At 36.3% G+C, this 13,258-nt stretch overlaps 2 protein-coding genes and 1 long non-coding RNA gene across 13 annotated transcripts; 2 read left to right on the forward strand and 1 right to left on the reverse strand.

Annotated features, from left to right (window-relative positions):
- The first annotated feature begins 2,712 nt into the window (after positions 1 to 2,712).
- On the forward strand, positions 2,713 to 5,628 carry LOC117155330 (uncharacterized). Its single transcript, XR_013060041.1, has 3 exons — positions 2,713 to 3,604; positions 4,233 to 4,559; positions 4,912 to 5,628. It is a non-coding gene; the product is annotated as an uncharacterized LOC117155330 (long non-coding RNA).
- A 206-nt stretch (positions 5,629 to 5,834) lies between these two features.
- On the forward strand, positions 5,835 to 10,615 carry LOC117164610 (uncharacterized). 3 transcript variants are annotated; one of them, XM_076624213.1, is made up of 5 exons: positions 5,835 to 6,053; positions 6,139 to 6,421; positions 7,304 to 7,720; positions 8,373 to 8,412; positions 8,583 to 10,615. In XM_076624213.1, the coding sequence occupies exons 3-5, from the start codon at positions 7,669 to 7,671 to the stop codon at positions 9,586 to 9,588; spliced, it is 1,098 nt and encodes a 365-aa protein (XP_076480328.1). In that variant the 5' UTR covers positions 5,835 to 6,053; positions 6,139 to 6,421; positions 7,304 to 7,668; the 3' UTR covers positions 9,589 to 10,615. The 3 variants fall into 3 exon arrangements, with proteins under 3 accessions (XP_076480328.1, XP_076480327.1, XP_076480326.1); XM_076624212.1 differs by having other exon boundaries at positions 5,886 to 6,421; XM_076624211.1 differs by having other exon boundaries at positions 5,886 to 6,053; positions 6,139 to 7,720.
- Positions 9,707 to 12,852, reverse strand: LOC117164659 (guanylate kinase). 9 transcript variants are annotated; one of them, XM_076624219.1, is made up of 8 exons: positions 12,674 to 12,852; positions 12,334 to 12,438; positions 12,043 to 12,149; positions 11,669 to 11,936; positions 11,557 to 11,588; positions 11,365 to 11,469; positions 11,150 to 11,257; positions 9,707 to 11,059 (listed from the first exon to the last, which is right to left on the reverse strand). In XM_076624219.1, the coding sequence occupies exons 3-8, from the start codon at positions 12,077 to 12,079 to the stop codon at positions 11,052 to 11,054; spliced, it is 558 nt and encodes a 185-aa protein (XP_076480334.1). In that variant the 5' UTR covers positions 12,080 to 12,149; positions 12,334 to 12,438; positions 12,674 to 12,852; the 3' UTR covers positions 9,707 to 11,051. The 9 variants fall into 9 exon arrangements, 8 of the variants coding, with proteins under 8 accessions (XP_076480334.1, XP_033203967.2, XP_076480329.1 ...); XM_033348076.2 differs by having other exon boundaries at positions 11,365 to 11,588; positions 12,674 to 12,848; XM_076624214.1 differs by lacking the exon at positions 12,674 to 12,852 and adding an exon at positions 12,522 to 12,663 and having other exon boundaries at positions 11,365 to 11,588.
- Between the last annotated feature and the right edge of the window lie 406 nt (positions 12,853 to 13,258).

Consider the following 13,258-nt stretch of genomic DNA (forward strand, 5'->3'; position numbering starts at 1 on the left):
GGAATAATTGATTATCTCGGGAAGAAGAGAACACTCGCGTGAAAGCTAGCGCACGATAACGTCGAAGCCAGAAGAATATTATCTATGCACATGCAGATGCGAGCGGTTTTAAGCTAGAACAGAGAACTGTTATGGGAATTTTAATACTACATATATGTAAATATTCATGCACCAGTTTGATAGAAATCTACAAAAATAGGAGGCTGTTCGCGAGATTGCAATCGAAAAGATGTAAAAGTTACGAGAATAACGATCAGGTTTGAGGAGTAGAAACATTGTGCTAATCGTTCGGATCGATAGCGTCCTCGGAAAGGAATATCCGAGCAGCGACCTAAAGCACTGTCGTAAATCATCCTGTTCCATGCGTAAGTAAATCAATAACGCGGCCAGTCTGCCGGACCAGTGACAGTTATTTCTCATTTTTCTGCGAAGTTGACGATACGAAAAGGTGGTGAAACGAACTGTGATCTATCATCGATCCTTTTCACGCGAGTTCTCGCAGATAACGATAGCAGAACCTAGTGTTTAGAAGAAATAAAATGGTTGGAAAACGAATTTGTCGCGAGTTAGTCCGAAGAAAAGAACTATTAGCTTCAGCTTCTTCGAAAGTTTCTGAAAAAGTTGAATAATGTATTTGTAAGTGGATAAGTAGAGCAAAATAGCCAATAGACTTTAACGTATATTATACATATGTCACCGTTCATGAATTAAGGAACAATTTGCTAATGTTAAGCGCCTCGCGTAACGTGTATCAAAATAAGCCGTGTAATAAAATCTTTGAAACACGCTATAATTTAGTATCGAGTCAATTTTCTAGTAACTATATTGGCGATCAAAGTTAAGATTTCTTCTAAAATCTCTAACTAAGAAGGATAAATGAAGCACCGTTCTAAAACTGGTAATATAAGATTCCAAGTACAGAACATATCGCACTCCGATATTATCGCAAATCCGATATTAAAACCAAGAGTTACTGCACGATTGTTCCCCATTTTCCTATCCGTCCGATCAACTTCTTTACGTGCAAACACAATTAATTTGACTGAAAGTGAAAAACACGAGGGGGAAAAAAGAGTGGCCGGTCGTATAGATACGAACAATACAAAGCGAAAAGATCGCGGGTACAAAGTAACCATTCGATATCGCAAACACAGACTCTTCCTTTTTCTGTCCTTATCCGCTTATCCGATATCGAACGTATACGAACGGCGATTCGTCTTTCCGAAAGGAGGCAAAAAAGTAGAAAAACAACAAAATGAAAAATACACAAAAATGAAAAGTGAGAAAGAAGTGAAACTACCGTAAGAAAAATGAATAAAAACAACGATTCTTATCAGCGAGAATACCTGGAAAATTTCGCCTCGAGGATCTAATAAAGGTAGACCGTAAAAAGGTTCGTTATCGTTCTTCTCTTCGAGTTTCACTTTCTTAACTTTCAAGTATCACCCTCGTGTCTGACTAACGCGGGTTTTCGCTACTTAAATTTCGACGAGAGCCTAGCCGCGTCGAAATATTTCATGCCATTTTCCGGCATCTACCTCCTCCTGCTGTGTTTGCCCCGAGCAAATCGAGCAAACGTTTTCATCGCAATGTGGCTCTTCCACGTCAAACGTCGAAAGTTTGACAGGTCGTTTAACTGAATATTACTCCATGCGGACGACGATGATTCGCTTTATGTACTTTTCTTCTTCGTTCCCTAATTCTTCGTAGCGTCTTGACGTTGACTTCCTAATTTGTGTAATCTCAAATTGACGTAACGATTCTTTCTTTTTTTTTTTCTTTACAAATTGTTACAGACGTTTTCCGTTTGTTTCCCGTCCTTTAGGATTAATTAATTAAGACTTAATTAACACTTCGCCATTTACTCGACCTCTCTAAGAATACAGGCTTTAATTAAAGCTTACTATGGATTTTTGGTGAGAAGTTAATTAATATGTAACGAGTCGCTAGATGTCTAATACGCTTGACGACCGTATTTCGATGGAATTTCGTGTAGCAAAAGTCAAGGTTTATCGTACGATGTACACAATTAAATGCCGTGTTAATTAATACTAAAATAATAATAAAATAAAAGATCGAGGATTGTCCCAGATAAATAAGAAATCAATTAATCCGTCGATCAGAAATATTCCTTAACGCTTAAGCTTCTACCTGAAAGGATCTGACGTTTAAGTTTCCCAATAAATCTATTCCGTCGGTACGTAATAGTTATACAAGTGTCGGACGCTATGTTACTCGATAAATCAACCAAAAGCCTTTCTCAGAGAGTTCTATTGCCGTCACGCTCGAGTATGCTTGGCATTTTCCAAACGACACGGCCACTATCGCGTATGTTTCCGTTTAATCTAAACCATCGGTCACCGTGTCATCGTTAAATTGCTTCATTAAATTTTCACCAACAGCCAAGCTTCCAATATATTGGCCAGATAATATTCGAGATATGTATGTATGCGTAAATTTCGACACTCGTGCCGTTTCGCTCCGTCTTTCCCCTTTTCTCTTTTCCTCGACATGATTCGAGTCGGAGATGCGATCGCACAGATAGTCGTTGGAAACTCGAACGAGGATGATCGAAGGTAGAGAGTCAACAACACCGGAAGGTGTTCAATCAGCCAATAAGTTTTTGATCGAACGCGACGAGGCTGAATTGTCTCGAAAGACGTCGGATAAATAAGGATCCGAGTAAACAGAACGTAATTGCCTATTTCTGTAGCGTTGACGCTTCTGCGTCGCGCGTTGGTTATTTGCATTTGACGGAAAAGCGCTTAGGGATATTTGCCGTCTGACGGGCACGTCGCTCCAACGAACGTTTATCGTCGTTATTAAAAGGAATTGGAGAATTTACTTGTTTAGAAATTCGTCGACGCTGCTCAACAGTTTGCATGTGAAAGAAATTTATTTAGGCATACGCGATCATCCGTGAAAGATGACAATGATCTATCGAATGGGTCGATCGAAGCGACAGAAATTTAATTTAAGTATCGGGGATTGTCGAGTTGTCGTCGTTCCTGGAACTATAATAATGTATAGGGTAATTTGAACGGAAGAATATTTTGCTATAGAACCGTGTAATCCTGTCTAAAATTCTAATCTACGTTCCAGACGATTCTGAAAATAGTGGTAGCTGGTTTGCACATACCGATATCTAATTGTCAGGCTTCGATACAGTTTGCAGGGAACGTAGTTTCGTGAGACTATCGAGACGTCGAGACTAATCTCGTTTGGAACGAGATTGTGTGTGTACTTTACGGAAAACCGTGTTTCACGGAATTTTCATAAACAGTGCAAGAACTTTGCGGAACTTCGACGTTCTCCTTTCGGCGACAGCAACGGCGGAATACTGCAACGCGGTTGTTATACACGTATCGAATTTCTAGCAACGATCATGATGCAAACGCAATAAACTTCGACATAGAACGGAACAACGGGCGAATCAACGCGCGAGAATGGAGACACCAGATGTTCGAGGAAAAGTGACGCGGAGATTAGTATTCATGATGAATCTTCTTCGCTATGAGTGGAACGTAAGCGGATAGTGGCACAAGAACGGCGAATACTACGTCGATATGTGGACAGTCGAACGTCGTCTTCGCGAGAGATAAAGGTTCGTTGAAGGTGCTGTTGAATTCTTACACGTTGTTTCAGTGAAACAGCGAACAACGTTTCATCGTGTTAGCTACGATCTGCTGACGGAATTGGACGATAGGATATCACTGATCGATAGAACATCTAGAGGAAACTGCGGTGTATCAAATTCAGGATGCACTTTGCGTCCAACCACTCTCGAGTCACGAGGATTTTCATTAAAATTTGTACAATTCATTCACGAAGGCAGGCAAACATATAATATCCGGAATACCGAAATATCACTGAAAACCGATTAATTGGAAGAAAGTAATAAAACGTGAAATGTACCTATATGGAAATTTCATGCGATCGAGTTTCAAATGTCAAGAGTAGGGCGCAAAGGAAGAGTACATGCACGATCGGTCAAAGCTTTGAGCGAACGTAACCGATTGCAAGAATTTTTTTTTCCTAACGACCAACTATTTTCGTATAAAATAAAAAGCATAATTTAAAATATAGTTAAAAAGCCGGTCTGATGTAATCTAGTAGAGATGAAACGCATACCATTTATGTTTAATTCATCGTCATTTGAATAACAGATGCAGCGCAGGCCGCACGTGGTGTCCTATAATCGTTTAGCATTTTAATAGATACGCCGATTTCAGTATGGAGACAATTGGAAAGCGTGGATGGGACGTGAAAAAGATGGATGCTGTGTTCGTTGTCGACGCTGACGTATCGACGCGCCGTCAATTTCAATAGGTACCGATTCAACGTGAGCATTTTCGATCAGGAACAAGAGGGGCTGAAATTTCAGGACAGAATAAATCCAGATTCGACCTACGTTTACTCCAGAGAATATGGAAGCCTGGGCGGAATTCTCCTGGGGGTACTGGCGAAAAAACTGAACTTCACGGTGAACGTGATCGAACCGAATACGAACGGCAGACACAGCCATCGGATGGAGAACGACACGTTCAGCGAAACTGTAGGTAATCGTCGCAAACGAAAACCACAAGAGAAAAACGTGTTAAGTCACGATTTTCTTCGCTCGTAGGGCAAATCTTCTAAAATTCAATAAGTTGTCAATTATCTTCGAGACTGTCTTTTTATTGCATCTTGGAATTACATATATATTTTCCTATATCTTTGAATATTTCGAGCGTTAGTAAGACAAAGAAGGATTCTACATTTTTTTTTCCATAGAAAAAGTTGTTATCGTTCGCTTGAAAAATTCTTATTGTTAATTCACGGTACCCTTGATCGCCTTAATTCAACGTTAAAAAAAATTATCTTTATAAATTACTCGATTAACGCGATGCAACGATTGATTTTTCCATCAAGGAATTTCTACCACATTTTCCGCCGTTTCGGGTGACGTGGCGAACCGCAGGGTGGTTGCCTCGTTCTTCGTCTAAAAGTATGTAGACAACATGAGCAACATAGTTTACCAATAGGACAGACTTCGACCGGGTTTGCGCGATCGCTCCCAAAGCAACCAACGTACCAAAGGATCTGAGAATGTTCTACATCTTCTACAACTCGTCTGTGTGGCTGTGCAGGATGCTGTCGTATATGGTAGAGTTTTGACATGGAACTACGTGTAAGTACCTTGGCCCAAGTTTCGCCTCCTTCAAATTGTCGTACTCGTTGATGAAACGTTATCAGACGCCTTTCCTTCAAATTTCTCCTCTTCCTGTTTGTCAGTTTGATTCTTCTGGCCGTGGAATTTATGTCACTTCTTGCTACGAGTGGAATTACTTTCCTCGAGAGATTCGTTTCTTAATTGCTATTAGCGAACAGCATTGGTAAATTATCTTAACAAAGCTTCGTATTCTCAGAATCCTCGTATTCTACGAAAGAAGGAGCGCAAAAGATTCGGCAAAAACTTTCAGGTACTCTGGAACTACGTTATGTGATTTATCAATGTTTTTGTCAAGTTTATCATCTAGAAGATAGATAAAAAGAAGCTCTAGAAGAGGACGAATTCCGTTAAGACGATGGAAACTCCGTGATATCACGAGAAATATACCTTTATCTGGAAAAGATTGACGATCAATGGAGCGCTGTATCTTTTATATTGCAACTGATCATCCAATTTCATTACCTTCCACTGCTACTGGAAGATACCTTTCACCAGACATACTTTACCGTGATATAACGCTAATGAGAATGTTCAATGGCATCCTATACGAGTGTTTGATAACAGATATGTTCTACAGCGAAATTAACGATTTATTAACAGAACTGGATTGAGACTCGTCTGGATTGCCAATAGAATTTCTTTTATACGACACAGTAGACTTATTTGGTTGCAGTGATGATCGTCACTTGAATCCAATATTAAAAAGATTACAAAAGAACATGGTACGTATTTCCAACGTTATTAGAATGTCGCCATTCGGTTCAATATCTTCCTTTGGTAAACGAATCTTTCGGAGATAAAACTGAAACTCGTATGCTGCACCGCGTCTTACAACATCCAGGTATACTCTTTTTATATGTTCACCGTGACTCGTATTCTTAAAATTAAAGTTTCCCGAATTATCGTCTACGTTTTCTACATTTCAGCCAAGTTCCATGTAGCTCGCCTTCTATCGGGCAATTTGTTTCATCGCGCAATGATCAATATCATGATCGATGGATTCAATCACCCAGACCTTGCAACGTTATGGAAGACACACCCTGTATTAGATAGCATCTTGAGGATGAAGATGAACTTTTAAAATATCGACGAGGACGAGAAGCAAACCATCGCGGCGTTTCGGTTGAACACGGCTTGAAGATCGGTTTCTTCATCACAGGGTTATCCATCGTCATCTTTTTTTAACGAAAATGGATGGTTCGAATTATGGTAGAAAAAAATGAAGAAAAAATTCTATTATTAAATAATTTTCACGCTACTCGCCTGAATAACCACGTGACGTGCCTCGTTTATACTTTAAATTGAACATATTGTTTAGTTTGATTTACTTGTAGTTGAAAGGAATAAGAGGATAATGAGAGAATTTTGTAACAATTTGCGTAGCATTAATTAAAATGGCAATTCAGATAAAAATAGGCAAACGGATGTTCCCATTGAAAATTTTCCACTGGAGCAATTCGTTTCTTTTGCCATGAAAACCATCGAATGGACCTATATGATCAATCTAGAAATTGCAGAACGATACGATATGAGATATCGTAGGTATCGTACGACCTCGAAAGTACGACCAATTTGGCAGATCTCACGCAACCTCGTTGAACAATCGATTTAAACAATTTTTTGTGTCGCGCCAGCGCCGTTGCTCGTTATACTACGTTTTTCACGCGATAATTAAACGTCACTTCTGTTTTATAAACGGCACGCGTTATAATAGCACGCGTGTTCCAAAAAATTGGCGAAATAACAAGTTTTATCGTGGAAAATAGCAAAACGAAATTGAGCTGGTAAAGATGAAACAACTGGGAACAATAATAAAAAATTCAACGATACTTTCACTCGTTGGAACTAATGCCTCTTGTTCTTTTCATCCTTCGTCGCAATTATAGAAATTAAACATCGCGTTATACAGATCGATTATATTGATCTTTAAGCAGGCTCATATGTTTAGAAATTTATTCGAACCTTTAAATATCGCAGCGAATATCATTTAGCTAAAATTGTACCAAAGCCGCTACCAAATTTTTACGATTCAAGTTACCATTGTTATATCTGGAACTTAATTTAATATCAGTATAATATCAATTACTACAGGGGAAGGTTGTCTTACATCGTTTACAAGATACTAAACTTGAAGAATCAACGAATTACACGAGCAAATTACGACACTTCTCGCCGTTGCGTCGCATCACGTCGGTGGTATTCGAATGACCGATTCTGGCGGAATCATCGAAAAAATTCCGAGTCAACAAGCTAATGTTTCATGCGCGATGTTATGGAGACACGGGAGCAGTAGATCACAGTCTTTCAAGATTTCCAGTCATCTCTATCCCTCTGTATACGTGAATTAGTCAGCGAGACCCGAAGGAAATGGTGGTTTATTTTAGGCATATCTGAAAATACGCGCACACGTCCCATCGTAGAGACTCAGTTGCTTGTCGTTGCCTCGCAATAGGATCATGGCTCTAAAACGGAGTCTACTTTCAATTACAGTGATAACGATTTCCATCGGTATGTATCTTTTTCATTTTCGCCTTTTCTTCTTCTCTCTGTTACCATTTTAGAATGAACGCCGATAAGCAAAGAAAGCTTCTCGAAAAATATATATATAGTCAGATATAGTCGAAATTAATAATAAAGAAAAAATTAATAATAAAGAGTAATAAAAGAATTGGCGATATTTGTCAAAAAGTGATTAGCGGTGAAAAACGTTGAATCGCGAACAAAGCAAATCGTGTAAGCGATAGGCGATGATGCCATTTTGTGTTTGGCACCGTACGAAATTCATTAAAGTTACGCACGAATACGAAAAGGGAACGGACGAAGAAGAGCTTTTACAGAAACAACGAACGCGCTCACAGTACATTTCGGATTTGTAAATTTCTAATGAAGTTTATTTTAATTACGTGTTTAATAACAGTTTCGGAACGTTTTCATCGCCGCGCTTAAACGAGTCCAGAACCTGGAGAAATTTATTTTGTAAGAAAGCAGAGAGCCTGGTTCAAAGAATTCGTTTAAGGAACTCGTTTAAAAAGGCAACAATGACGATTAGATCAACCAACGTTCTCAACTTTTCCTTTGCCGCTGGCTGCTTTTATTATTTCGATTTTCAAAAATTCACGATACAATTACCACGAACTAATTAAGTTTTCTTTTCCGTCAGGTGTATCGCCGATCTTCACGTGGAACCCCGATATTCACCGGTAAGTAATTGAACTTTTCTTTCAATTTTCCAATTAGCGCGTATTATTAAAAAATAAAGTCAGCTTTTCTTCTAAACTCGATTATATCTTGCTCGATAAAAGCGTTCCTCAGAATGTTTGATCAAAGTTTAATCGAAGTCATTTTTGTTAACTGCATATTTTGCTCCAAGCTACGAGAGCTACGATCTCGAAAAAGGTCCGGTCTTCTACGAAGCCTACTATCCAGACACCAACGAGGAACCTCGTAGCAACTATCAACAAAAACGTTATTTCGATCAAGGAGCCGTTTTGGAGAAAACCTATCAAGTACCTTCTGAACGTCTCACGTATCCGGCAAACAATATTCAAGTGGATAATTATGAAAACAGAGCCAACACCATCCTCCAAAACGACGATCGTTTCTTTCTTGAAACGAACACGCAACCTCTGGACGTAAAAGAAATCTCGAAGCTGGCTAGAAGAGCGATTTCCCGGGATTTGGAAAACTGGAACACTCTTGAGGATTATTTGGATCGCGCCAAATACCAAGATCTCGTGTTTCGTCGTCGAATCGTCGTGCCTGACGGCCTCGTGCCGAACTTGCCAGATTCTTTGAAGGAACAACGTGACTTAAGAAGAGATCTGTACGAAGAAATTCGAGAAGAACCTTTAGCCTTACCCAGTCGCATCGAATCAACCGAAGATCAAAGAGATTCGATCAGAAGATTGGCCGCACGTGATCTTGCTGACAGAGATTCTTTGGGATCGCTGAAATCGATTCGATACGAGGATCAACCGACACGAGAACAGAAAGTGATACAGGCAGTGAGAACGAGTCAGATAAATGTGCCATTAACGAGAGATACGAATCCATCGGATTCGAGATCGATTACAAATGCTTATCCAACGGAGAACATCTTTGCACCGCGACCTCAGGTGATCAATTACATTTTTTCCAGGAAACCGGAAATAACTACGGAGAATAAGGTTCGAAACTTGCCTGAAACGAAGGAAACTAGTGAACTTATGCCCAGGAATTACGGAGATAATCTGATTCAGGATGAAATGAAAAAAACAACAGAGGATAAAGATGTAAAAGTGACGTCCATCGAAGTTAGCGAAGTACCTAGACATAAAACTCGTCACCATCACGGGGAATGGCCAAGGCGCGACTATTCTCGCCGTCATCAGTCCTAAAATTTATCATTTTCACGTATATTTTACTCTAAAGGAAGATAGAATTGATTGATCGTTGATTTCGAGATAAATTTTAAAGGGAATTCAAAAGGAACAATATTTTGTTTTCAGTATCGCATACGGTTGAAATATTTATTCGATATATTACGATACAACAATGATACAATTTTCTTTAACAATGCATAGATATTTCGCTACGCCTTGTTCATTCAAACGTCGCTTTATCGTTATATTTATGTAACCATACACACGTACTAACAAGTAAGCGATAACACCCCGTATATAGGAAAATATGTAATTTCTTCCGCGCTCGTGGAAGCAACAACATGCTGATATTCGATAAATAAAATGTTTCATATTCATATCTTGTACCATGTACAAATGTGACGTGTAAGAAACAGATAAACGATACATAATTGTAAGAATTTCGAAAATTTCGTCGATTTTTATCTAACATAAAAATATATTTATTTCGAATATAATTTTTCGAAAATATTTGCAAATAAATAAAACGTGTGAAATATGTCTATTCGATGATGAATGCTCTTAAAGGGATGTTTGTGTAATGCCTTTCCCTTCTGATAAATCGGCAATACGATACATTCAAGTGTAATTGAATTTATGAATGAATCTCGATTTGTGCAGTGAGTATACGATGTTTGACAAGGACAAAACCACAAGTACTTTATAAGTAATCTACACTATTGGAACACAACTTCGTCTGGTGAATAGTCTCAGTTAGCTACATCTAAAACATTATAGTTAATTCTTCAGTTTTCTTTTTAGATATCTAGCCTGTAGTAAAGTTCCGTCTTCGCATAAATTGACTGTCCTTTGTATACATTCGGCAAGATATCATTACTCTAAAATAATTTGACACTTGCACACATTCTATGTGCATTAAAGCACTAGAGTATTGCACTGAATCGATCTATAAGTTACTATTATGTAAATACTGTACAATGTTTTTCCTATTCAAGTCGAAGTAAAAGTATATACAGAACTGTAAAAGAAACTACAAAAATAACTTAACGAGTCTCTGTTACTTGACATATACTTAGTCTCTTTAAGTATTGGATAGAAACAAATTGTATGAACATTCTGCATATCCTTGTTTCCTTATTCATAGTTTTACTTTAAACTATACATTTGTAATCCTTGCTTTAGAATGCCTTTAAAGTGACATTAATCTGAATTTTTACATTAGTACCATGCATGTAACAAGCTTGAAGCATGTATACCTATATTTACTCTTGCAATATTAAGATTTATTTAGCATTGTATAAAATTATTTGCATAAATTTATTCTTTGATCTAGTAATCCGATCCTTGGACATAAGTTAATCATGCACTTCATCGTGTAATAATTATCTATTATTATAATTTACACAATGATATATAAAAATAATTATAATTTATGATTTATGATTTTAAAGAATAATATATCTTTAAGAGGCATATGTTTAACGTCCTGTAAAGTATTAGAAACACAAATATAAATATACATAACAATTATATGGATAATAATTAACATATAATACATAAGCGCTGTTTATTATACCTGCATCACCTTGCTTTAGATTTGACATCAAAAAGTCTCTTAGTTTTTCATATGCCTTAGAAACATTGTCATTTTCAATCACTATGTCAAAATTACCAGGCTTTTCTCCTAAAATAATTCTGAAGTATATATATATATTTCCTCATCTAACATAAAAAAACATAGTAAACGTATCCCAGTTTTTAACAAAGCAATAAATTAATTATAATACTTACCATATTCTATCTCTAGCCTAGCAATGGATAATCTCCGTTGCAAAGCATCTTCTGTTTCTGTTTTCCTAGCTCTTAATCTTTTCTCCAATTCTTCGATAGATGGTGCTTTAATAAATATATACAATGGATCCAAAGAACTTTGTTTTATTTGTTTTACACCTTGCACTTCAACATCTAATACGCAAATTTTACCTGCTTTTTGTACTTCTTCTACTGCACGTTTACTAAAAATATTGAAAAAGATTTATGTATAATCAATAAAATCTATTATTGCATCTTTTATTTAAATAAATTTGATTTTTACCTAGTACCATACATATTCCCACTGAATGTAGCAGTTTCAAGAAATTCATCCTGTTCTATTTGTTTTTGCATCTTATCTTTAGTAGTAAAATGATAATGTTTCCCATCTTCCTCGCCTGGTCTAGGACTTCTAGTGGTATGAGACACAGAATAACCAAATGTATCTGGAAATTCTTCAAAAAGCTTTTTTAAAAGCGTACTTTTTCCACTTCCTGAAGGACCACACAAAACTAATGGACGTGAGCCTTTATGAAACATATTACAAGCACCTAAAAATGAATGTAATATTGTTACGGAACAATTTATCACAATAAAAATTCACAATAAAAGATAAAACTTGAGTTTTTAATTTGAATAGATTCAATCACTTCATACCTAATGCTAATGTTCTAAAACATGAGAGTGATGCCATACTCTTACGTATTTATAATTCAATTAATTTTCACACAATTGAAGAGAACGTGTAAGTGCAGGCATATCTACTGTTGTATTTACGATGAATTTAATACAAATCGATGAAAGATACGGTAGACCAAAAACACCGAAAACATTATTAATTAATAGTACAATTAGAACAGAAATAAGCGTGTAAAATAAAACGAAAAATCATTATAGATAATCACTGTCATATTATTATTTTTGCAATATATTGAGATTCTTACAAACCATGGAACGATAATTAACGTGTGGTATCTTCGGAATATTGATTTCTTGAAGGAAAATGTGTCGTAATTGTGCAACTTACTTAATAGAAAAAGTTGATCGGATGCACTGAAAAATAAAAGCTACAATATTTAAATGCTTTCATCCAAAAATTTTTTCAGAATCTTATTTACTGCAATTAATATATGTACATCTTCAATTTTCATTAATCACGTTGAATAAAAAGTGAGATCAATGCATAAAACTGACTTCGTTAAGGGTATCACAATCACTGTCTCTCGTGTATTCTTCTTTATTTCAATGAACAAATAAGAAATTCGACGAATATTGAATATTGTCTCACCTTTATAGATATAGAAATTTTAAAAAACATATAATATAGTAGTAAGAACTATTAAAAAATATGATAACAGCTCTTAGCAAAGTAAAGCACGAAAGTCCGCAGTCGGAACAAACAGCTACCACGTTTTCGTTTAATAATGGGCGTCTGCGCGTACACCGCCGCATTGTGAATTAAGAACATCTTATACGTATGTATGCACATAGTATACAATACGTGATTCGTATAAACTATACATATTTTCAAGATATATATATATCTGTGATAAGAGAAATATGCAATATGTTTTTTCTTTATTATATACTTATGAATTTACTTCTTTATATGTTATACAAATAATTTTTCACACGATTTAAAACGTACAAATTCTATTTTTATCTTTTTATTTAACAAGATACGCAATTAATCTTACTGTGAAATGAGGGGAATAATTAAAAAAATGGTTTGTTTATTTTACTAATGCATCTAAAATAATATATAATGCATCTAAAATAATATATAATGCATCTAAAAATTATTGCATTTGAAAATGAACTTTTCGTATATAATAATACCTCTTATTTTGATAATAAACACGAATTATATTTG

This window comes from Bombus vancouverensis, chromosome 14 (genome assembly GCF_051014615.1).
Source record: "Bombus vancouverensis nearcticus chromosome 14, iyBomVanc1_principal, whole genome shotgun sequence".
Taxonomy (NCBI): domain Eukaryota; kingdom Metazoa; phylum Arthropoda; class Insecta; order Hymenoptera; family Apidae; genus Bombus; species Bombus vancouverensis.

Excerpts from the sequence above, each read along its gene's own strand:
- LOC117164659 (XM_033348076.2), bottom strand. The coding sequence starts at position 12,079 with ATGGCATCACTCTCATGTTTTAGAACATTAGCATTAG. Across the intron at positions 11,937-12,042 it reads TTTTAGAACATTAGCATTAG|GTGCTTGTAATATGTTTCAT; the intron begins GTATGAAGTGAT and ends ATTCATTTTTAG. Across the intron at positions 11,589-11,668 it reads GGGAATATGTATGGTACTAG|TAAACGTGCAGTAGAAGAAG; the intron begins GTAAAAATCAAA and ends CAATATTTTTAG.
- LOC117164610 (XM_076624213.1), top strand. The coding sequence starts at position 7,669 with ATGGCTCTAAAACGGAGTCTACTTTCAATTACAGTGATAACGATTTCC. Across the intron at positions 7,721-8,372 it reads AGTGATAACGATTTCCATCG|GTGTATCGCCGATCTTCACG; the intron begins GTATGTATCTTT and ends CTTTTCCGTCAG. Across the intron at positions 8,413-8,582 it reads TGGAACCCCGATATTCACCG|CTACGAGAGCTACGATCTCG; the intron begins GTAAGTAATTGA and ends TTTTGCTCCAAG.